At 35.6% G+C, this 26,923-nt stretch overlaps 1 protein-coding gene across 10 annotated transcripts in view; it reads right to left on the reverse strand.

The window, feature by feature from the left end:
• The window catches only part of Tbc1d32 (TBC1 domain family member 32), a 206,970-nt gene that overhangs the window by 21,244 nt on the left and 158,803 nt on the right, over window positions 1-26,923 (reverse strand). For 9 of the 10 annotated variants that reach the window (XR_009228837.1, XR_009228836.1, XM_058586253.1 and 6 more), the window contains 3 exons: window positions 14,810-14,893; window positions 1,929-1,998; window positions 123-238 (listed from right to left, as the gene is read on the reverse strand). Coding sequence is in view for 8 of the 10 variants with exons in the window: in XM_058586253.1 (XP_058442236.1) it covers window positions 123-238; window positions 1,929-1,998; window positions 14,810-14,893 (270 nt within the window). In the remaining 2 variants the exon portion in view is untranslated. The remainder of the gene's footprint in view (window positions 1-122; window positions 239-1,928; window positions 1,999-14,809; window positions 14,894-26,923) is intronic. The other variant, XM_058586254.1, reaches the window with a different exon arrangement.

A 26,923-nucleotide genomic window follows, 5' to 3' on the forward strand; every position in this document is an offset into this window, starting at 1 on the left:
TATGAGTCACTAGTATAGCTTAAAGAATTATTTTACCATAAATGTATTAAGGTAGTCCATCAAATAACACAAAAAGTATATGAAGAAAGTTCAACTATTGTGAAATCACTAGAAAAGGATATGAAGAGAAGATTTTACAGGAGCTTGCTGCTGTTTCAGGAATCTCTCACAGTGCTTTAAAACCAAGGCAAGATCATTTTCTGCACCATCTTTTAATAAGTTGAGGAACTTACCATACCTACATTAAAAACCCATAAAAGTATAAAATTAAAAAAATATCAGACTCTGTGTTGTACATTTATTTTTTGATATCCATCTAAGTATATTCCCTTTGAGATTTCAAGGGGTTAAGATTTCAAAATTCTACTTTTAGCCTAAAAATACTACACAACACTTAAGACTAGCTCTCATATATGTTCCTGATACTTATGATATACTTGAAAAAAGCAGTATAAACTTGGTAATACTGATAACTTTATAGGAAGATGAAACTGTAATAAGAACATAAAGTGATGATTCCCTGTCGATGAGAAGTAGAATACAGACATTTTTTTTTTCTTGAATTTAATCTAAGACAAGAAATACTGACAGGTTAGTTTTATAGAATGTTAAATCTACAAATAAATCTGAAGGTCATTTTGTCCAATGGCCCCAAATGGAGGTGTACTTCTACCAGGGATCACTTTGGACATTTATAGGGGTATTTTTTAATTGAAAACTGAGAGAGGTTTAACTAGTCTTCAGTGAGCAAGTTCCAAGAGGTTAGATCTGCAACAGTTATGCATTACAAGTTGTCCATGTCCTAGGATTTGTAAGAATATAAAAGCTGTCTATAATTATCTGAAACTAATACTGTTTTATATAAACACCTCTATTTTAAATACACATTAATTTAACTGTGTTAACCAAGGAAAAACAGTACAAGTGCTTTGTGTGAAAACTTAATATGACTTGTTTATCACTATGGGCAGTCTCTTTGCTAATGGCAACACTTTTTATGGTTTTAGGCACCAAAACATAATCAGTCTGTATTTGTTACCACCACTGTCTCAATGATTCTATGTGTGGATGCTGGCTATATCTTATATAGCAGTGTAATAAAACAAGCATTATAATTCCCTTTCCATTTATATCCTACAAATAAGATAGAGTTAAAATAATGTGACTAGTTTGCTTATATTATCTACAGATTCCATTTCAGAATAGAAATACAGCACTAAAAAATATTTATAAAGCAAGTGGGCATAGAGTCACATAACAATCAAGAGTGTTACATGCCCTATGTTTTACAGTTGAATGAACTAGAATTAATGCCATCATTTTCATCAAACTGTGAATTTAGAAAAAACTCAGCCTAGTTAATAGCTCTCACATATGCCTTGTATTTGATTTTGAAGATGACCCTATAATTAAAATGGGATTGTTAAAATCATCATTTAATAAGCAATAAAAGGAGGTATCAGTGACTCAGTCGCTAAAACCAAGTTCATGATCTAGCATGCCATTTCTCTTGAAAATTACAATTTGAACACTAAAACTACAATTTTGGTTATTCATTTTAACTTCTCTATCCTGAAGGTACTTTTGTACTCATCACCATAGCTTTACAATTACAACTAATCATATTTTAGAAAATGGTATGATTATGCTACTAATGTGCTGGTTTTTACAATGCTATTTTTTGGGAAAAGCTGATAGTCATAGAGGCTTAAACACACTGTAATTAGCCTCTGGAATTAAAATGTACTGTAACTGACTTACAGGAAGAGGTAATTTAATCATGTGCCAATAGCCTCAAAGATGAAGTTATTATTTCCTGGATAACTCCACACTTGAAGTATACGAAATAGCTGGTTGTTAAATATCATTAAACACATATCAGGCAGATGAATTCTAGGGATGCTCAAGGAAGATATTTTCCTATATACCTGACAGTCATTGTAATACCAAGCTGCTGCACAGATGAAAGACTTTCATTCTTCACATTTGCATCAGTAGCTAAAAACAATAGAAAACTGAGTTATAAAAATGTATAAAATTATGCATAATAATATTTTAATTGAAAATTGATGAAAGCAATATTTTTACATATTTTAATATGAATTTTGAAAACACTGATGAATTTGTTCTTTTAAGCGCTGTTATCTTTACAAAGGAATCATCATGAAACGTTTTTACATAATTTTTCTCCTATAAAAAAAAAACATTTAGGGGGGCTGGGGTTGTGCCTTGGCAGTAGAGCGCTCGCCTAGTGGGTTCAATCCTTAGCACACATAAAAATAAATAAATAAAAACAAAGGTATTATGTACAACTAAAAGAAATAAATATTAAAAAAACATTTAGGAGCATATTAAATATAAAATGACTAATAGTTTTAAAACTATCTATTTCACTTGGCTATAAACAAAAGGGCCAAACAAAAAAGCCATTAACCTAAAGATGATGTAGAAATATTATCTTTTCATTGTACAATACATATGTAAGATTTTGAACGATAAATATAAGCATTGTGTCTCATTCCCTCCTAATACTCGCATTTAAATCTTTCAGTAACCAGTGTTTCACTATGGGCAGTCTCTTTGCTAATGGCAACACTTTTTACGGTTTTAGGCACCAAAACACAATCAGTCTGTATTTGTTACCACCATTTTCTCAATGATTCTATGTGTAAAATGACAATGTATGAGAGTGAAGTGGCTTCTTCGGGCAGGCCAAATTTTCTTTTTGGAGTAGTTGTGATCAACTACCAAAAGTGAAAAAGGATTGTGTCATACGGGGGACATCGAGAGGCCAAAAGTTTGGACTGGTTCTTGAAACCATTGGTGCCGAAGTTAACAGTGAACATTCAAAAGCATCACTAAATAGTATCCAGTATTTAACTGAAACAATTAAGGGAAACATTGAGTATCAGTTTTCTACAAGATGCCAAATTTTGTGAAACTGGTGATCAGTTTCCTTCATTACTTACACATTGATATATCTCATACTACCAACAGAATCTATTTCAATTGTACATTTATTCCTTTAAATAAATTCTTTCTGATACAGTGAGTATGGAACACCATACAAGAATCTATGGGGGATAAAAGACAAATCATACATACTTTCCATGTAGTGTCATAGACAAACTGTATATAGAAATAAATATAATAAGGGCAATTTAGATATTCTTATTTTTCCTTTAACTATTTTGAAATAGTTATAGTTGTAGACAATATTGAAAAGAAACATACAGGAAGGTCTCATGCACCCTTTACCCATACTCCCCCACCAATACTAACACCTTACATAACACTAAGGTACAGTATCAGTATTAGGAACCAGTTGTTATGATTTAGATGTGGAGTCCCCCCAAAACTCACAATGAGACAATGCAAGAAGGTTCAGAGGAGAAATGATTAGGTAGTAAGATTCTTAACCCAATCAGCAATTTAATACCCTGATAGAAATTAAACTGAGTGGTAACTGAAGTGGTGGGGTGTGGCTGGAGGAGGTGGGAACTGGGGCATGGCTTTGGGTATATATTTGTATCTGGTAAGTGGACTCTCTCTCTGCTTCCTGATCACCATGATGTGAGCTGCTTCCTTCTGCCACCCTCTCCTACCATGATGTTCAGCCTCACCTTGAGCCCTGAGGAAGGGAGCCAACTTTCTGTGGACTAAGAGCTCTGAATCTGTGATCCCTCAAATAAACTTCCCTCCTCTACAGTTGTGCTGGTTGGATGATTTAGTCACAGCAACAAAAAAGCTGACTAAAACAGTGACAGTGGTATAATTCACAGAGTTTATTCATACTTTTAGAGTTACACATTCACTTGTGTATGTGTGTGCGCATGACTGTATACTTTTAAGTAAATTTATTATACTTGTATCTTTGTGTGACCATCACCACAAACAAGATATAGAACTGTACCATCACTTGAAGGCTCCTTTGTGCTACTCCTTAATGGCCGTACCTCCTTCTCCCTACCATAACCCCTGACAAATGATGATATCTAAAGATATTGAATATTTTTTCACATATTTGTTGGTCATTTGTACTTGTTTAACAAAGATGTTTTAAAACCCTAAGTGGTAGAGGAATGACACAGATAAAGTGTTATGTGAACATTAAGATATTATTTCCAGCTTATTAGAAGGAAGGTATTTGAGTTAAACCTAAAAATATAGATAGACTGCTTTTATAGGAACCACTCACAGTTCCAGGGAAACCAGACTGTTAGGTGAATTTTTTTTTTTTTACACAAAAATAAAACAAATAAAAAATAAGCTCAAAAACTTCAACTAAAAAAAGGTGTCCAATTAATTATATGATAAACTACATCTGAGTTTTATTTAGACTGGAATGCAATCTTAGCAGTACTGTCACATTTTGTCTATATGACAGGAGTTGGGCTATTTACATAACTTAGAATATCTTGTTATTTTTATTTTTCACTGTGCTAACAACAGATGAACCTACTTTTCTAAGGGAGGATACCAGTTCTGCCCTTATCCTAGTAAAAGATCCTAATCCTATAGCAACAGAGTAAAGCATGAAGGGCTATTTAATGTCTTCTAAAAATGTTTCTAACTGGAGTGAGCATGGAAAATTTTCTCCATATTAATTATGGCCTATGAGGTTCCCTAGAACTCCAAGAAGAAAGCAATTAATCATTCATATAGGGAGAGAAAAGAAAGAAGATTGCTAAATTTGGCTTTATTCCATTTATATGAATCAATTATTCTGCTTCTTTTCCTGCATTGTTTACAAAAGAAAACAAAAACAAAAAAAGGCTGCTCTGAGTTTCCATTCCTTGGTGTCAAATATATATATATATATATATATATATATATATATATATGTATGTATATCATATACTATTCTTATTCTCAGAGTGATTTGGTCATTTTTCAAAATTATTAATCATTATTCATATATTAACCATAATCTCAAATTTTTCAGTCTTAACACAATAGCATTTTAAAACTTTAGCCATAAATTAAACACAGTTTCATCAATACCACTACAATGTAATAAGATTTAAGTTCATGTGGGTAGTGAACAAGGAGTTCTTTTAGTTTTCACACCTGAATCTGCTCCTGGTAATTCTGTATATTAGGCCATATCAAACTTTAGCTTTCCAGGTTTAACTAATGTAAAATTTTAGTGCTCTATTATTGGTGACACTGGTTGATTTTGCAAAAATTTAATAGTTTTAAGAATAAAACTTGTGACTAAATGTTCTTACAGCCGTGGAATAGACATCCTATCAACTACCATAATATGATACAGTGAGAACAATGTGATTTCTATAGGGTATTTCCAGAACATGTTCAATGGATTAGATAATAATATTAGAAGTCTAGTACATATAAAACTATGTTATTAAGCATAAGAAATAAAACCTCTCTCTCTCTCTCTCTCTCTCTCTCTCTCTCTCTCTATATATATATATATATATATATATATATATATATATATATATGCTTGTAATAATACTGATGTTTCTCTCTGAAAGGCATAATACACACAGATATATGAACAGCAGAGGAAGGATGTCCCCTGGGTGGAGGAGGGTGCCAAAAAAGGGATTCCCAGTGTCAAGTGTTCTGTGGATCACAGTGGCATGCATCAGAGGACACTGACTTCCACATTAGTGAAGAATGGAGTAAAGTTAAGGAACAAGAGATGTTTCCCAAAGGGACTGTGCCACTGAAACTTACCTAAGGATCAGGTTCTAACACTTTTTTCAGGGTAATCTAGTTGTGAGGCCTGAGATAAGTTCTTTCACTTTTCTAGAGTTGTATAACTAAATTCCAAGTATTATTCCACTTCAAAGTTTATGATTTTATCTTTAGAAGAAAAGCAGCTCTGTACATTCAAATAGATCATAATTCTTAATTATAACTGTGCATCAAAATGTCCTGAGGAATGTTTTAAAGGTAAAAATAAACATACTGTGCTCTAGATTACTGAATCAGATTGCAAAGGGTGAAAATCCTGTCATTTGTATTTTTAAAGGCCTCTATAGCTGTATTTTGTGCACTGAAGTTGAGATCCACACTTAGAAGAACAAGAGTGAAATTTAGATACAGTTACAACTGGACAGTGATACCCAACTAGATAAATTTAACTTTAACAAAAATTCCAGCTACATTCTGAAAAAATGTCTGTGTGTGTGTGTGTGTATGTGTGTGTATGTTCTGGGGACTGAATACAGGGCCTTGAGCATGCTAAGCACACACACATTTATCCCATTTTGCAAGTTCTCTCTTTGTATTTTTTATGTACATAGGCCATAAATGTTTAACATTAACAAATAAAGACAAGCTCATAAATAACTTTACATCTATTTGTTAAACCTCATAGGCCATAAATGTTTAACATTCTATTAGTGAGCTTCAACTCCAGCCTTCAAAAGGGCTTCTAAATGAAGAAATAAATTAAAGTTAAAGGATACCAAAACATATTTTAAAAATATCCATATTTTAAAAATCACTAGTGATAAACAGATGTAAATAACTTTAGTATGAATAAAATGCTACAGAAATGGAAAAAATAAAGTTTCCTAAATTAGAAAAAAAGGAAAATAAATAAAGACTTAAAGGTACATATTAAAGGAGATACTTCAAGTTTTAAATTGTGTTCAATATACATTATGATAACTTATCAACCACTATTGGATTACAAAAGTTCAGTGAAAGAAATTTATTATATATAAACTGGATGAAATGCAATGTATAAAGGAGGAGTTAACATCTTCAGAAGTAAAACGAAACTTAAAATGAGTAAGTAAAAGTCAATGATAAAATATGGATATTTTCTAAAGATTCTGACAAATACCTATGTTTGGCAACCAATAATTTACTGATGTATGTACAATAGTGTGTGGGATACACAATAGGTATTTAATAGACACTGAGTAGATGAATGAACAAATATCCCATGAAGCAACAAAAGAAACTATACTTTCATTATGAAATTAGAAGAAAGGTAGATGAAAAAACAAAAATATTTCCTGAAGTAACAAATAGAAGAAATAACTCCCGCTCCCTGGAGTCATTTTGAAAAGCATACGCTGTTAAGAAAGAGTTAATCAAACAATGACACCTATAGCATCATACCACACTTACTTAACAATGCTTGATTCAACCTAAGATACCACTAACAGGTAAAAGATGGAAAAGAGATCCCTCTCCTTCACCCTGCACTAAAGTCAACTCAAAGTGGATCAAAGACCTAGGAATAAATCAGAAAATTTGCAACTGCTTCAAGAGGACACAGAGGTAACACTCCAACATATAGGCATAGGCAGCAACTTTCTCAATAGGAATGCTACAGCCCAGTAAATAATACCAATAATCAAAAATTGAGATGGTATTAAATTAAAAAGCTTCTGCATAGCAAAGAGAACAATACAAAGAGAGAACTTGCAAAATGAGATAAATCTTGGCAAACTACTCTTCAGACACAGGATTCATATCTAGAACGTGTAAAAAATAAAAAAAAAATAAAAAACCTCAACACAGATGCACACAAAAACAAAGAACCCATTCAATAAATCAGAAAATTAACTAAACAGACACTTCTTAAAAGAAGTACAAATTGCTGACAATACATGCAAAAATCTTCAACATATCTAGCCATCAGAGAAATACAAATCAAACTACACCAATATTTCACCTCATTATAATTAAAATGGCTATCATCAAGATTATAGCTTGTGAATATGAAGGAAACAAAGGAACTCACAAGCACTATTGGTGGAAATGTAAATTAGTACGACCACTATGCATATCAATATGAAGGTTCCTCAAAAATCTAGGAAGGGAACCACCATATGAACCAGCTATACCACTCCTCAATGTTTTTATCCAAATGAATTAAAATCATACTACAGAGATGCATTCATAGCCGTGCTAAGCAGCCTAAGCCATGGTAACCAGTCATGGATCCAGTCTAGGTGTCCATGAACAGATGAATGGCTAAACATTTGCAGGAAAATGGATGGAACTGGATAGTATATGTTAAGCAATATGAGCCAGACTCAGAAAGTCAAAGGTCCTATGTTTTCTGTCATATGTATATGTAGAATATAGAGGAAAAAATATGAAAAGAAAAAAGGGATCTTACAAAAATCAAAGAAAGACCAGAGGAAAGAGATCAGGGAGAGGGAAGAGGGACTGAAACTGATCAAATTATGTGTATATGCAAATATGCCACAATGAAACCCACTATTCCATATAGTTTAATATGCACCAATAAAAAGACACCACTAATATAAAATCATAATTTTTGAAATAACCTACCATAATTAATGGTAAGTATAATAGTCTCAGAATAAAATAAGTGAACAAAATTTACTAGATATGGACTGCAATTGCTCACTCTGGTAATGCATTCTACTCTATTTTAGGTTTGCAAAGCTAGCACACAGAGCACTGGTAGAAGAAATTAAATGTATTCTGCCTGGCACTTGGCTAATGGTGTGGAAAAAAATAAATTTTCAGAAGAGTAAAGAATTTCTCCACTGGAGGACAAATCCGTGGTTGGAGAAGCAGTTACTGCTTGGCTGCTTACTGATTCTCCTGAAGCCCTGCACTATCTGTCATAAAGTCAGAGAACTCTCACTGCCCAAAGAAAATTCAGTACATTTCCTCCTTTCTCCTTCCTTCCCCAAAGGCAGTCTGCAGGTTCTGTTGCTTCTTTCTTAATATGTAGTTTTACTCATCCATTTTACTCAATTTTCAGTGCCATAAAATTCAATACCTTGTGACCAAGCTACCATAAGCATCTAAGCCTCCTAACTGGTAGAGTCAGTGTTATTTGGAAAAAGTATTACACTTTCCACATCTCGATTATGCAATTACCCTTGCCTGGAAGACTTTTCTGTTTCTTTCAGTTCTAATGTCCCCAAAAGCAGTTCAAGTACCATTCTTACTGCTCAGTTCTTGCTTCCTCCTCTCATATTCCATGATGGCACCAGTCAACACTGAGGACCCTTTCCTCTCAACACATGCAGCACTTACAACAAAATCACTCACTGATAATAAACAATCAAATAACATATTCATAAGCACTACCACATTGCTAGACACAAAGTTGCCAGCTGAAAATGTCAGTTCCTCTGCTATTGGGAGCTGTGAATTAATCACTGCTTTAAACTAAGTAACCCTAGACCACTGAGTTGCCTGTCCTGGGAATCTTTTGGTGCAATGGTGCTGAGAGAAAAGCTCAATTGCAGATGACTCTTGTTGGTAAACAGAATTCCATGCTTGTCATGGAATTCACTAGTTCAAAAGCCTTGAATTCAAATCTCAGCTGCCCAGAGGTAGAAGAGATTGGCATAAATTAATAAGCCCCAACTAAGCTGTTTTGCTTACAACTTCCTTCTGTTTACCTCAAAAAGCCTTTTAAAAAATTATTTTAAAAAAATGACAGCATAATGCATTACAATTCTTATTATACATATATACAACAATTTTTCATATCTCTGTATATATGTATATATATATACACATATACATATATATATATGTATATGTATGTATGTATGTATGTGTATGTATATATATATATATATATATATATATATATATATATACACATATGGTATGTTGACACCCAATTTTAACACTGAGATTCTTTGATGTTTAAAACTTTTATAATATATATGTAGATCCTCCCACTTGGTTGGATCAGACCCCACCAGGGCTGATTCACCCACCCAGTCCCACTTTTCACCTAAAATTGAGTATTTGTCTTTATTTTAAATAATTATTTACTTTCCCACTGCCTGCGTTTGGAAAACAATTCACTTGCTGTGCAGGTCATGGCAATACTCTGCATTTCTTTATTTTCTCTTTTACTATATGCAGTATAAATCAGTAGTAGCCCTTATTGAAGACAGGTTCATATTAGCTATCGTCTTGCAATTATTAAGCAATGGGCTTTACTCACAAACATGTTTCATAAACATAAGATAAAAGGATATATTTGCTTACTCTTCAAAGAAAGTGTAAATGGTTTTTAATTGTATATATTAAATCTAAAACCTGTATTGTAATAGTCAGAAGGTAAAACAATGCAAAATTTTCTGACATTTTTGAGCTAGCTTGCATCTAGAAGAAAAAGAAGGTAAAGTAATAATATCTACAACCCTGAAAGGGCTATTTAATTTATCATATCAAAGAAGCATTTATAATAGGAAAAAAATACCTGACTGATTCCAGAAGGATGAACTGATGAAAAATAACTAACATCAATTAAGATTTGGAAAGGTACTATATGATATACAAACTGCAAATGTGCAAAAGTTTATTTGTTCTTTCTTCTTTCTTTAAGGGGATAAAAAGCCAAACTAATTTGATTTTTTCCAGATTTGCAAATTTTATAATGGACTAAAGTCCTGAGGGAGTTAACAACAGATGGATGATTGTGTTATTCTAATTTGGACTACCTTAGGGTTTAGAGAGCTGTCATTTTCAAAAAGACAATCAATTTCTCATTTCAAGAAACACAAAAAAAACAGTGATTAATCCAACATTTGCTTTGAAATATCTTTTACATCAAGACATGGTGTTTTCTTATTTAAAGTAAATATAGTAAAAATTTTTAACAGTAAGCCATTGTTCTTCCAGTCCAAAAAAATACATGATGAAGGATGAGGATACCTGAGGCCTTTGGAAGAAAACAACACTAGCAATGAGCTCACCACATAATGATAATAAATATTAAGCAAGAAATCAACAGGAAGCCACTTTATTTTTTTTGGCCTTATTCTAAAGTTCTGGTGCTTTGGTGTTCAGCAGGAGCCTTAAAGGAATGTAAATTCACATTCAGTGTTTATCTGCCTACATAATACATTCAACAAATCTAATATCAGATCTTGCTCCACATAATTTAGAGATGTGATAAAGGGTAGTAAATGTATGCATATTGAGCAAGCTATCAGTCTTGTTGAATATTTTGATAAGATATAGAATATAATTGTAATTTTAGATTATCTAAAGAAAAAAATGACCCACTAGAACAATGTTCCAAAGAAAACTACAGAAATTTGGCAATTATTATACTTAAATCTAAAAAGATATCCGCTCTGGACATGCGCATCTCCATGATTATCACTTCTCCCTCATTTCCTGTTCCCCACAGACATCATGTATGTTTTCAATTAAGTTTTTAGATATACTCGTAAAGTTTTGATTATCCTCATGAATGCATGTCTTCAAAATTTCATCCCAACTGCTGTTTTCTGTGCCTCCATTTCCACATTTTAAATACAATGATTATGCTCACTTCAGAGTGTTTTTAGGGATAAATGATAAAATATATACCAGTATCTCAATAAACCATCTAATTTATAAGACATGCTCAACAGATAACAATTCTTTTCACCAACTTTAATTTCCTATTTATTTTGTCTCATTTCTTTGCTTTCATTCTCTGATAATTTCTTTATCCATTTCTCATATTTGTATTAGATGTTACTATGCATAAATAGTTATGTTCACTTGTAAATATCAATGTATTCAGAATTGCTATAGAATTTTCCTTGTGCGCATATAGAAGCTTATAAAATAGCAAGTGTATTTAATCAAATGCATACGAAAGATACTAAGGAGTCTGAAACCTAATAAATATTTAAGCTAGCCATACACAATATAATAAATATCACAATAGCAATTTAAAGTGAATGCAGTAAGAACAGAGAGGAAAGGCTTTTACTGGGGAGTAAAAAGTAAAGTGATATTTTGCAGTTAAGTTAAACATTAACATATAGGTGTTGTGGGGAGGGAAATGTTTACCTAGAAGAAAGAGGAGCAAAGATTTAGTAAAGTGAAGGCAGTGCTGGGTTTGGGCATGGATGGGTATTGAGAGGAAGGATGAGCCAGACAGGAAGTATATTTGATTTTTAAAATTTTTTCTTTTTATGGAAATATGATTATTATAGAATATCTATCCGGAGTAAATAAGACATATTTAAATGATGGTTCCTGCATACAAACCTTACTATGTATGCTAGTACATAGTAAGGTATAATATCACGTCACCTGATGGGACAAGAAGCAATCACCCTTTATGATCTACTGCCATGCATCTATGCTCTTTCTCTATCTTCTCCACTCTCTTCATTCACTGCCCTTAAGTACCAGATGTTCATTGTTTGTAAATTTCAGTCCTCCACTTTATCCTTTACAGTTACTCAATAATCTTCCTAAGGTACAGATGAATCAAGTAAAGATTCTGCTCAGAAACTGTATTTAACAAGCAATAGAGTAACCCATTTTAAACTCCTTGGCACAGTATATAAAGCCCTCCCCTTTCATTCTTTTACCTCTTTGATATGGCAAACATTTACTGACATTATTATTCCAGTTGCAGAGGATAACACTGATGGTAAGACACAAAAACTACAGTATAGAAGAATCAGACATTAGGTCAGAATATGAGAAAGAAATGACAATCAGATGTGTTATTTAGTGTATATGCCAAGTATATGGTTTAGTAATTTGTATTTTCAGCTCCCATCTTTCCTCTCAACTTCAGATTCACATACTTATTCATGTACGAAGTATGCCTATTTGAATGTCTAATAAGTATCCACACATAGTATAAAAGCAAAAACCAGCTTCAAAATACACCCCCCAAGCAGATTCATTCCCCTTTCTTCTTCATCACACAGTATATTTGTTCCATCCTCCCAGAAGCTCAGAACAATTGCTTAAGAGTCTTTTTTGATTCCTTCTTTTCTCCCAAACCCCATATTCAACCTGTTACTCAATCCTGTAGGTGTTATCTTCAAAATACACCCCAAAATCCTAGCACTATTTATTTTCTCCACTACTGACATTCTCAGTTGAGTCATCACAATTTTTCATCTGGATCTTTTCAGTAGCACCGTAACTTATCTCCCCACTTTAGCCCTTTGTCAGTCCCTTTAGTCTTTTCTCAATACAGTGGCCATAGTAAACTTATAAAATGTAAATCAGCATGTCATTCATATGTTCAAAACCCCACAATAATTTTCAAGACCCTAGAGCACTCTCTCCTCTCTGATATTAATACCATAAAACTTCCTTTTACTCCTTTCCAGATTAAGTAGTCTTCTTCATGCTATTTGAGGAGAAATCTCTTACCTTGAAAATACTCACAGATCTTTCTCCCACTTCTCCTCCTGGTTGTGGATTAAAAATTACAAGATTGATAAAACCTTGTGTAAATGCTATTATACTGAAACTACCACTCCAACTAGCACTTCCTGTTCCTTATCCTGTTGTGTTTTTCTCATTTATCACCATACCAGTTGACATACTGAACATTTTATTTATTTCTATCTTCCCACCAGAAGGTGAGCTCTATGAGGGCAATATTTTTCTCATGATTGCTGCTGGCATCCCAACAATTTAAAAAATGCTAGTACATAGTAAGGTATAATATCTATTTGAGGAATAAATGAATATGTGGGTAATAATATATGTGTAAAAAAACAGTGTTTTTGAAAAACAAGCATGAGGTATGCAGAGAAAGGGATGATGCTAGAGGGGAAAAAATAAGGGCAGGAAAATGTAAGGCCTGGAGCACCATGGGAGGCTTAGACCTTACGCAGTGATAAAGGATAAATTCTAAGGGGTACTAAGTGGGTCAGATTTGCACTTCAAAGTTCACTGTACAAGCAGTGTAAAGAATACCTTTGAGAAAGAATAAAACTCCAAATTGATATACCATGGATAGAGAGTCTACTGTAATATCTAAGGGAAGAGGTGATGTTGGACTGAACCAACATAAATAAGAGTAAAGATGGGTAGAATTAGATGAATTTGAGACATATTAATAACAGAACATAACTGAGTGGTTGGAAATGTGGACTTAAAGTCAGTGATGATTCTTTAGTTTCTGGCTTAGATGGTCAGTAGATCATCATAGTGCCTATCATGATAGAAAATGCAGGAGGACAACGTATGTCAATAAGATCCAAAGTCCCTGCTGACGCTCAGAGTTTGAAGTATTCTATACTACATTCAGGTGGTGTTACCAAGTAGGCAGATGGAAATAAGAGAATGAAACTTATGGTAGACCTTTGAGGAGACATAAATTTTAAAGACATTAATTTATCTGAAGCGAGGTAAATATGTAGCTATAGTTTGAATATGATTCATATCCTCTGAAACTCATGTTGAAGTTTAATCCTCAATGTGTGATATAAGAAGGTTGACACTTAATCTATGGCATGTTAGAGATAGAGTCTTTGGGATATTAGGATTAGGTAAACTCATAAGAGTAGAGCCTTCATGATTAAATATGACAGGTCTTATAAGAAGGAGAGATCAGAACATAGACATACGCATTCTTTGTAGTTCAGGTTGCCCTGCACCATACACCTAAGGACTCTGTCAGAAAGAAAGTCATTCATGAGATGTCTCCTCCTCTCAACTTTGAGCAAGAACCAGAAGCCAAATCAAACCTTTTTCTTTATAATTTACCCAGCCTGAAATATTGTGATATTCCAACAGAAAACACTGATACAGTAAAATAGTATGAGACGTGCTCACTAGAGAATACCTGATAAGATCAGAAGAATGGAAGATACTACCTAAAGAAAAACAAATTCTAATGGATAAATCAAACAAACAAAAAGAAAGTCCCAGAATTACAAGGAAACATACAATTGCAAAGAGATTTGATATCTGAAATGTAAATGACATCAAACAATAGATTTAAGGATGGGAAAACTTGCACATTTTTGAAATCTAATTATACATCTTTATGAAATATTATCTATTTGCACATTGAGCATTTTTAAACATCAAAATGTTTAAAATGTACCTGTATATTCCACTGAGGGGAAGTAACATTCAGATGGATTTTCAGTGAGATGAAGCACAAAATTTTCAAGTAATTCTACTAAAGCTGTAATAAACAGGAGAATAATTAGGATATTAAAGGTCAAGAATGATACGTGATAATGCAACTCTAAATCACAAACTAGTAGATAAAAGTCACCTAAACTCCTTCACAGTTATAATCTAAGGGGGTCTAACTCAAAATATATACAGTTTTAGTATTCACAACATTGTTTCCAATTTAAATTAAATTTTAATAGCTTATCTGAGAACCTATTCAGTGTAAAACTGGAAACGAAATATCTGTTATCTTTAGATTCTCTAAGGATTATTTTAGAATTTGTTAAATGATTTCAATATACTAATTAGGCTATAAAATCTTATCATCATCATTTGCAGACACAGAGAAAACAAATACTGTACTCCAAAACCAGGTTAATGCATAGCTCATGCCTCTTTCAACTCCATGACATATGGATATACATTTTATATACTGTGCAATTTAGAAGTGAGAAAATGATTCTTTATTAGGGTGGTGCAAAGAAATGTTTTAAATCATTTCATTTCATATACTCTACTCATAATGTGATTTCAAAGTGAAAGAAGATGAGTATTAAAAAGTATGAAAATGCAATAGTCAAGAATCAGAGAGGATACCAGTACTGTCGATTAAATTTACAGTTGCTTAGAGGAAACAATTAACAGCATGAAGAAAGAGCCTTCAGAATGAGAGGAAATCTTTGCCATGTACTCTTCTGACAAAAGATTAATAAACAGGGTGTATGTGCTATGTTTAAAGAAAAAGAAATCTTACCAAATAACCCAATCAATAAATGGGCCAATGAACTAAACAGGCATTTCTCAAAAGAAGAACTGCAAATGGCCAACAAATATAAGAAAAATATTCAACATCTTAGCAATCAGGAAAACAAAAATTGAAACAATACTGAGATTTCATCTTACTCCAGTTAGAATGGCAATCATCAAAAATACAACTAATAATAAATGCTAGTGAAAATATGAGAAAAAAAGTATTGAAAGGGGCTGAAAATTAAGACAACCACTTTGGAAAACAGTGTGGATATGTCTCAAAAAACTAGAAATGTAGCTGGGTACAGTAGCACATGCCTGTAATCCGAGTGGTTCAGGAGGCTGAGGCAGGAGTACCCTGAGTTCATAGCCAGGTCTGGAGATGTGGCTCAGGGGTCCAGTGTCCTGGAGTTCAATCCCCAGTACAAAAACAACAACAAAAAAGAACTAGGAATGTAATTACCATATGAACCAGCTATCCAATCCTTGCTATTTATCCAAAAGACGTAAAATCAGTATATATAAGGATACACGCTATACTATATGGATACGATGGTTATACCAGCACAATTCACAATAACCTAGTTATGGGATCCATCTAGGTATCCTTTAATATATGATTAGATAAATTAAATGTGGTATGAACAATGGAGTTTTTCTCAGCCATAAAGAGGAATGAGGGAGCAGGCCCAGCGGCCTGCCAGCGTGGTGGATACATCACCACAATTGGTGGAGGGGTGGAGCAGAGCAGCCGCCCATGCCTGCAAGGTAGGCAGACCTGCGACCGACCAGCGGAACAGGCCCAGCGGCCTGCCGGCATGGTAGACACATCGCCCCAATTGGAGGAGTGGCGGAGCAGAGCCACCGCCCGCGCCTGCAAGGTAGGCAGACCTGCGACCAACGAGCGGAGCAGGCCCAGCGGCCGGCCGGTGTGGTAGACACATCGCCACAATTGGAGGAGGGGCGGAGCAGAGCCGCCGCCTGCGCCTGCAAGGTAGGCAGACCCGCGACCGAACAACGGAGCAGGCCCAGCGGCCTGCCGGCGTGGTAGACACATCGCCCAAATTGGAGGAGTGGCAGAGCAGAGCCGCCGCCCACGCCTGCAAGGTAGGCAGACCTGCAACCGGCCAGCGGAGCAGGCCCAGCGGCCTGCAGGCGTGGTAGACACATCGCCCCAATGGAGGAGTGGCGGAGCAGAGATGCCTCCCGCGCCTGCAAGGTAGGCAGACCTGCGACCGACCAGCGGAGCAGGCCAAGCGGCCTGCCTGCGTGGTAGACACATTGCCCCAATTGGAGGTAGGTCCAAGCTGCCGCCCACAAGGTAGGCAGACAACGCGGGCCCAGCGGCACGCTGGCCTAGTTGAAAGATCACATAAATTGGAGGAGGGGCACAGCCGCCGCCTGTGCCTGCAAGGTAGGCAGACCTGCAAACTGGAGAACAGGCCCAGCGGCCTGCCAGTGTGGTAGACAGATCATCCCTATTGGAGGAGGGGCCCAGCCATTGCCCTCAAGGTAGGCAGACCTCGCGAACTGGAGAAGAGGCCTAGCGGCCCGCCGACAGGATAGACAGATCACCCCAATTGGAGGAGGAGCAAAGCCGCCGCCCGCCCCTGCAAGAGAGACTTTGCAACTATACAAGAGCAATATAAATATATAGGGGGAAAATTCAATAACACAAAAGTTTCACCAAGAAGAAAGAAACGTGAGCAGTATGAAAAGACAAGGAAAGAAAGGACCACAAGCAATGCAGGTCAACTCAACTTTAGAAGAGGTAATAGCTGCAGCAAATGGAATGTCAGATAAAGAATTCAGGATTTACATGCTTCAGATGATCTGGAGTAACAAGGAAGACATCAGACAGCAAAATCAGACAATGAAAGATCACTTCGACAATGAGTTACATAAACAAATCCAAGAAGCAAAAGATCAACTATATAGGGAGATAGAGGTTATAAAAAACAAACAAACAGAAATCCTAAAAATGCAGGAAGCAATAAACCAACTTAAAAACTCAAATGAGAATACTACCAGCAGAGTAGAACACTTAGAAGATAGAACATCAGACAATGAAGACAAAGTATTTCAACTGGAAAAGAACATAGACAGCTCAGCGAGACTGTTAAGAAACCATGAGAAGAACATCCAAGAAATTTGGGATAACATAAAGAGACCAAACTTAAGAGTCATTGGGATACAGGAAGGTATATAGGTCCAAATCAAAGGAATAAGCAACCTGTTCAACGAAATAATACGAGAAAACTTCCCAGACTTGAAGAATGAGACAGATTCCCAAATCCTAGAAGCCTACAGGACGCCGAATGTGCAAAATCATAAGAGATCCACACCTAGACACATTATAATGAAGATGCCCAAAATACAGAATAAGGAGAGAATTCTAAAAGCTTCAAGAGAAAGGAAGCAGATTACATTTAGGGGTAAGCCAATCAGGATAACAGCTGATCTTTCAACACAGACTCTGAAAGCTAGAAGATCCTGGAACAACATATTTCAAACACTGAAAGAAAATGGGTTCCAACCAAGAATTGTGTATCCAGCGAAATTAAGCTTCAGGATGGAAGAGGAAATTAAAACCTTTCACGATAAACAAAAGTTAAAAGAATTTGCAGCTAGAAAACCATCTCTTCAAAACATCCTCGGCAAAACATTACAGGAAGAGGAAATGGAAAATAACAATGAAAACCAACAGTGGAAGGTAGTACAGTAAAGGGAAAAATAATCAAAGAGGAAAAACAAACCATGTTAAGTAACATAAATCAACAAATATGGCTGGAACAACAACCCATATCTCAATAATAACCCTAAATGTTAATGGCTTAAACTCACCAATTAAGAGACACAGGCTAGTAGAATGGATCAAAAAAAAAAAAGATCCAAGAATATGCTGCCTACAAGAGACCCATTTGATAGAAAAGACATACATAGACTGAAGGTGAAAGGTTGGGAAAAATCATATCACTCATATGGACTTTGGAAACAAGCAGGAGTGTCCATACTCATATCAAATAAAATAGATTTCAAGCCAAAGTTAATCAAAAGGGATAAAGAGGGACACTACATACTGCTTAAGGGAACCATACACCAACAAGACATAACAATCATAAATATATATGCCCCAAACAATGGTGCAGCTATGTTCATCAAACAAACTCTTCTCAAGTTCAAGAGTCTGATAGACCACCATACAATAATTATGGGAGACTTTAACACACCTCTCTCACCACTGGACAGATCTTCCAAACAAAAGTTGAATAAAGAAACTATAGAACTCAATAATACAATTAATAACCTAGACTTAACTGACATATATAGAATATACCACCCAACATCAAGTAGTTACACTTTTTTCTCAGCAGCACATAGATCCTTCTCAAAAATAGATCATATATTATGTCACAGGGCAACTCTTAGACATTATAAAGGAGTAGAGATAATACCATGCATCTTATCTGATCATAATGGAATGAAACTAGAAATCAACGATAAAAGAAGGAAGGAAAAATCATGCATCACTTGGAGAATGAACAATAGGTTACTGAATGATCAATGGGTTATAGAAGACATCAAGGAGGAAATTAAAAAATTCTTAGAGATAAATGAAAACACAGACACAACATATCGGAATCTATGGGACACAATGAAAGCAGTTCTAAGAGGAAAATTCATTGCCTGGAGTTCATTCCTTAAAAAAAAGAAAAAACCAACAAATAAATGATCTCAAACTTCATCTCAAAATCCTAGAAAAAGAAGAGCAAATCAACAGCAAAAGAAGTAGAAGGCAAGAAATAATTAAAATCAGAGCTGAAATTAATGAAATCAAAACAAAAGAAACAACTGAAAAAATTGACAAAACTAAAAGTTGGTTCTTTGAAAAAATAAATAAGATCAACAGACCCTTAGCCATGCTAACGAACAGAAGAAGAGAGAGAACTCAAATTACTAGCATACGGGATGAAAAAGGCAATATCACAACAGACACTTCAGAAATACAGAAGATAATCAAAAACTATTTGGAATCCTTATACTCCAATAAATTAGAAGATAGTGAAGGCATCGATAAATTTCTTAAGTCATATGATCTGCCCAGATTGAGTCAGGAGGATATAGAAAACCTAAACAGACCAATATCAATTGAGGAAATAGAAGAAACCATAAAAAGACTACCAACTAAGAAAAGCCCAGGTCCGGATGGGTATACAGCAGAGTTTTACAAAACCTTTAAAGAAGAACTAATACCAATACTTTTCAAGCTACTTCAGGAAATAGAAAAGGAGGGAGAACTTCCAAATTCATTCTATGAGGCCAACATCACCCTGATACCTAAACCAGACAAAGACACTTCAAAGAAAGAAAACTACAGACCAATATCTCTAATGAACCTAGATGCAAAAATCCTCAATAAAATTCTGGCGAATCGGATACAAAAACATATCAAAAAAATTGTGCACCATGATCAAGTAGGATTCATCCCTGGGATGCAAGGCTGGTTCAATATACGGAAATCAATAAATGTTATTCACCACATCAATAGACTTAAAAATAAGAACCATATGATCATCTCGATAGATGCGGAAAAAGCATTTGACAAAGTACAGCATCCCTTTATGTTCAAAACTCTAGAAAAACTAGGGATAACAGGAACATACCTCAATATTGTAAAAGCTATCTATGCTAAGCCTCAGGCTAGCATCATTCTGAATGGAGAAAAACTGAAGGCATTCCCTCTAAAATCTGGAACAAGACAGGGATGCCCTCTCTCACCACTTCTGTTCAACATAGTTCTCGAAACACTGGCCAGAGCAATTAGACAGACGAAAGAAATTAAAGGAATAATAATAGGAAAGGAAGAACATAAATTATCACTATTTGCGGATGATATGATTCTATGCCTAGAAGACCCAAAAGGGTCTACAAAAGAACTACTAGAACTAATAAATGAATTCAGCAAAGTGGCAGGATATAAAATCAACACGCATAAATCAAAGGCATTCCTGTATATCAGTGACAAATCCTCTGAAATGGAAATGAGGACAACCACTCCATTCACAATATCTTCAAAAAAAATAAAATACTTGGGAATCAACCTAACAAAAGAGGTGAAAGATTTATACAATGAAAACTACAGAACCCTAAAGAGAGAAATAGAAGAAGATCTTAGAAGATGGAAAAATATACCCTGTTCATGGATAGGCAGAACTAACATCATCAAAATGGCGATATTACCAAAAGTTCTCTATAGGTTTAATGCAATGCCAATCAAAATCCCAACGGCATTTCTTGTAGAAATAGAGAAAGCAATCATGAAATTCATATGGAAAAATAAAAGACCCAGAATAGCAAAAACAATGCTAAGCAGGAAGTGTGAATCAGGCGGTATAGCGATACCAGACTTCAAACTATACTACAGAGCAATAGTAACAAAAACAGCATGGTACTGGTACCAAAACAGGCGGGTGGACCAATGGTACAGAATAGAGGACACAGAAACCAATCGACAAAACTACAACTATCTTATATTTGATAAAGGGGCTAAAAGCATGCAATGGAGGAAAGATAGCATCTTCAACAAATGGTGCTGGGAAAACTGGAAATCCATATGCAACAAAATGAAACTGAATCCCTTTCTCTCGCCATGCACCAAAGTTAACTCAAAATGGATCAAGGAGCTTGATATCAAATCAGAGACACGGCGTCTGATAGAAGAAAAAGTTGGCTACGATCTATACACTGTGGGGTTGGGCTCCAAATTCCTCAATAGGACACCCATAGCACAAGAGTTAATAACTAGAATCAACAAATGGGACTTACTCAAACTAAAAAGTTTTTTCTCAGCAAAAGAAACAATAAGAGAGGTAAATAGGGAGCCTACATCCTGGGAACAAATCTTTACTCCTCACACTTCAGATAGAGCCCTAATATCCAGAGTATACAAAGAACTCAAAAAATTAAACAATAAGATAACAAATAACCCAATCAACAAATGGGCCAAGGACCTGAACAGACACTTCTCAGAGGAGGACATAAAATCAATCAACAAGTACATGAAAAAATGCTCACCATCTCTAGCAGTCAGAGAAATGCAAATCAAAACCACCCTAAGTTACCATCTCACTCCAGTAAGATTGACAGCCATTATGAAGTCAAACAACAACAAGTGCTGGGGAGGATGTGGGGAAAAGGGTACACTTGTACATTGGTGGTGGGACTGCAAATTGGTGCGGCCAATTTGAAAAGCAGTATGGAGATATCTTGGAAAGCTGGGAATGGAACCACCATTTGACCCAGCTATTCCCCTTCTCGGTCTATTCCCTAAAGACCTAAAAAGAGCATACTACAGGGACACTGCTACATCGATGTTCATAGCAGCACAATTCACAATAGCAAGACTGTGGAACCAACCTAGATGCCCTTCAATAGACAAATGGATTAAAAAAATGTGGCATTTATACACAATGGAGTATTACTCTGCATTTTAAAAATGACAAAATCATAGAATTTGCAGGGAAATGGATGGCATTAGAGCAGATTATGCTAAGTGAAGCTAGCCAATCCCTAAAAAACAAATGCCAAATGTCTTCTTTGATATAAGGAGAGTAACTAAGAACAGAGTAGGGAGGAAGAGCATGAGAAGAAGATTAACATTAAACAGGGATGAGAGGTGGGAGGGAAAGGGAGAGAGAAGGGAAACTGCATGGAAATGGAAGGAGACCCTTAGGGTTATACAAAATTACATACAAGAAGAAGTGAGGGGAAAGGGAAAAAAAAAACAAGGGAGAGAAATGAATTACAGTAGATGGGGTAGAGAGAGAAGAGGGGAGGTGAGGGGAGGGAAGGGGGGATAGTAGAGGATAGGAAAGACAGCAGAATACAACAGACACTAGTATGGCAATATGTAAATCAGTGGATGTGTAACCGGTGTGATTCTGCAATCTGTATATGGGGTAAAAATGGAAGTTCATAACCCACTTGAATCAAAGTGTGAAATATGATATGTCAAGAACTATGTAATGTTTTGAACAACCAACAATAAAAATAAAAAATAAATTTAAAAAAATCACAAAAAAAAAATTAAAAAAAGAGGAATGAAATTAAGTCATTTGCCAGTAAATGGGTGGAATTAGAGAACATCATACTGAGTGAAATAAACCAGAAGCAGAAAGTCAAGGAAGTTACATGCAGAAACAATGGAGAAATAGGATTAAAAAAAAGAAAATGTGGGGATCTCATGAAAACAGAAGGGAAAAGTGGAGTAAAGAGGTAGGGATACAGCAAGAGGGATGAGAAATGGAAAGGCAAGGAACAGTAGAATGAAAGTAACCAGTTTATATTATGTGGGTGTAGAAGCATATCACAATGAATTCAAATTTTATGTATAAATATAATGTACTAATTAAAAATAAGTAGGCAAAAATTGATCACTCCAACAAAGAGATAAGAGGAGCAGCATTGATGATACCAATAAACAGATAAGGAAGTAAATACAGGCATCCATTGATCATACCATCGAAGAGATAAGGGAGCAGATACAGGTAGCAAAACATTACTTCAATAAAGAGATAGCGTTTCTGAAAAAAAAATCAGAAATCCTTAAAATGAAGGAAACAATAAACCAAATAAAAAACTCAATAGAAAGCATCACCAACAGACTAGATCACTTGGAAGACATAACATCAGATAATGAAGATAGAGTATACGATCTGGAAAATAAAGTAGACCACACAGTGAAGATGACTAGAAACCATGAGCAGAACATCCAAGAATTATGGGACAGCATCAAAAGACCAAATCTAAGAGTTATTGGGATAGAGGAAGATACAGAGTTTTAAACAAAAAGAATGTACAATCTCTTCAATGAGATAATATCAGAAAATTTCCCAAGCATGAAAAATGAATTGGAAAACCAAATAGAATTGGCTAACAGGATACCAAATGTACAAAATCACAACAGATGCACATAAAAGCACATTTTAATGAAAATGCCTAGCATACAGAATAAGGATAGAATCTTAAAGGCCGTAAGAGAGAGGAATCAGATCACATATAGAAGGAAACCAATTCGTATCAGCAGATTTTTCAACCCTGATCCTCAAAGACAGGAGATTCTGGAACAATATATACCAAGCTCTGAAAGAAAATGGATGCCATCCAAGAATCTCATATCCAGAAAAAACATCAAGATTTAGATTTGATGATGAAATAAAAAACCTTCCATATTAAAAAAAAAAAGTTAAGAGAATTTACAACTAGAAAGCCTGCACTACAGAATATCCTTAGCAAAATATTCCATGAAGAGGAATTGAAAAACAACAATGAGAATCAGCAAAGGGAGGAATTACACTAAAGGGAAAACTAATAAAAGGAGAAAACAAATCAAGTTAAATACCAACAATAAACACAAATGGCTGGGAATACAAATCATGTCTCAATAATAACCCAGAATGTTAATGGCCTAAACTCACCAATCAAAAGACAGACCAACAAGGATCCAAGATGGCAGGTCAGAGGGAGGCAACATTCTGTGTCACTCTGTGACCTGGGTCTCAACTAGTGGGAATACTGCTTTGCTGATTGTGACAGAGGACCCCTCCATGTGGATCCCATGCAAGAATCATGGCCACCATGCAGCGTGGGGCCCCAAGCCTTAGCATTAAGGAATCCCAACTCTCAACTATTCATCTATGCAGGTTTTGTAGGTGCCTTTGCAAGACCACTGGCATTGCACCAGCACAGAATTCCCAGATACTGCTCCCACAAAGGACACTCTGTTGCTACCCATGCACAGGAACTCTCGCCGCCACTGCTTTGTGGACTCCCATTTACTAAGGTGGGACTCCCCCGGTAGCCTCCATCTTGGGACTCGGCAGCTACTGCCATAGTCCCCTACTTGCAGTAGCCTGCCTGCAACTGGGGACATCACAGTCTCTGAAGAAAGCCAACAACCTCAACACTGCACACCACAAAGTGCATCTCTGGATGCATTACACAACAACATCTCTTGACTCCCCCCTCCTGACCCGACATCCCATAGCTGAAAGCAGCACCCTCCATCTTGGGTCACCTCCATCACCATCTTTAGTCAGAGCAACTACCTCTTTGGAACCAGATAGCCAGGTACCCATAGTTTTCTAATTAGCCCCAACTCCCCAGCAGCTGCTAACTCTGCGGAGTGACTGAACAATACAAAACAGCCCTCCGTGACAGGTGCACAGCCACCAGAGTGCAACACATAAGACCCACGAAAAGAGAGAGGTTCCTGATTAAGAAGTAGAAAGGGAGACGGTGAGGGAGATACACTCTAGAAACTAATTTAGAGGGCAGGAACTGTGAGGTCTACAGATGACATGAGAAGATAGGATCTGGTGCCCATGTCATAGGAGCAGATCCCAAAAGAAGATGCTTGAGGTGCAGTCTCCCAATGGGACAGGTGGGTGCCATACCCCACTTCCAGGTGCCCTGCACCCAAGACCAACCCTCAAGCCCTGGTAACCCCCACCATCCTGAGGGCAGAGATACAAATTAAGAACAGACATCCCCATCTATTGGATGAGATGGGAAACAGGAAAGATAGCGATTTCCAACCAAAACAATCCTTGTTTCTTCCTTTGAGTTTTTTTTCTTTATTCTCCCTTTTTATTGTCCACCCTCACATCTCCAACATATGTGAAGCCATGTACTTTGCATGAATTAGGATATTGAGGACAGAGACAACTGAATAGTATATTACAGTTGTTTGGTATATTCTTTTTTTTCCTTCTTTTTTTCCTCTCCAATTTTTACTATATTAACATTTTAAAATTTTTCTTAATGTATGTTTGTCTTATGTAATCTACTCTCTTTCCTCTAACTTGTCTACCCAAAATTACTACCTCTCTATTCTTCTGCTACTAACCTTCTTCTTTACTCTTTCACATTTCCTAAGTAAGATATAATAACTCTATGTCCTCATCCCATACCTCCTCAGCATATCTTCTTATACCTCACCCCAGGTTCTTTGTCCATCAGAAACTGTAGACCTTTTTACAAACCTACTGACTATATTGTATATAATAATTGAATTCACCATTTCTGTGCATTATGACCAAACTGTAAATGTTCTAATAACATCTAATTGTTTTTAGGTGGTATTTTATTTATATTGGGATCTCTTAGCATTGTCCTTCCCCTCAAAGGTGAGGTATTGGAACCCTACAGGGGCACTATAAGCCTATAGGGTAAAAACGGTAACCCTTCAGATCCACAGAGCTAGAATAGAAGACACACAAGTAACATGAAAAGACAAGGGAATAAAGTGCCCCAAACAAATCAAGATACCACATTATTAGAAACCATGGCCAGCACAGCAGCACAGATGACAGAGAAAGAGTTCAGTATGTACATAATTAAAATGTTTGGGAATTAAAGGATGATATAAGAGAGCACATACAGGCAGCAAAAGATCATTTTGACAAAGAGCTACATAAGGTAATACAAGGAGCAAAAGCTTACTTCAATAGGGAGACAGAGGTTCTAAACACACACACACACACACACACACACACACACACAAACAGAATTCCTTGAAAGGAAAGAAACAATAAATCAAATTAAAAACTCAACTGAAAGCATCACCAACAGAGTAGACCACTTACAAGACAGGACCTTGGACAATGAAGACAAAATATATAATCCTGAAAGGAATGTAGACCATACAGTAAAAGTGTTAAGAAACCATGAGTAGAACATTCAAGAAATATGGGATAGCATAAAAAGACCAAATTTAAGAGTTATTGGAATAAGAAAGGCATAGAATTCAAACCAAAGGAATGAACAATCTATTCAACTAAATAATATCAGAAATTTTCCAAATATGAGGAACGAATTAGAAAACTAAATTCAAGAGGCTTACAGGACACCAAATGTACAAAATCAACACAGATCCACACCAAGACACATTATAATGAAAATGCCTAACGTGCAGAATAAGGACAAAATATTAAAAGCCAAGAGAGAAAGGAATCAGATTACATATAGGGGGAAACCAATCACACTATGTGCAGATTTTTCAACCTGGACTCTGAAACCTACAAGATCCTGGAATAACACACATCAAGCTCTGAAAGAAAATGGATGCCAAGCAAGAATTTTATGTCCAGCAAAATGAAGCTTTAGATTTGATGATGAAATAAAAAGATGAACAAAAGATAAAAGAATTTAAAGCTAGAAAACCTATACTACAGAACATCCTTGACAAAATATTCTTTTAGGAGAAAATGAAAATAAGCATAGGGAG

Source organism: Marmota monax, unplaced genomic scaffold (assembly GCF_021218885.2).
Source record: "Marmota monax isolate L192 unplaced genomic scaffold, Marmota_monax_Labrador192_F-V1.1 WCK01_AAM20220418_F8-fsc00140, whole genome shotgun sequence".
Taxonomy (NCBI): domain Eukaryota; kingdom Metazoa; phylum Chordata; class Mammalia; order Rodentia; family Sciuridae; genus Marmota; species Marmota monax.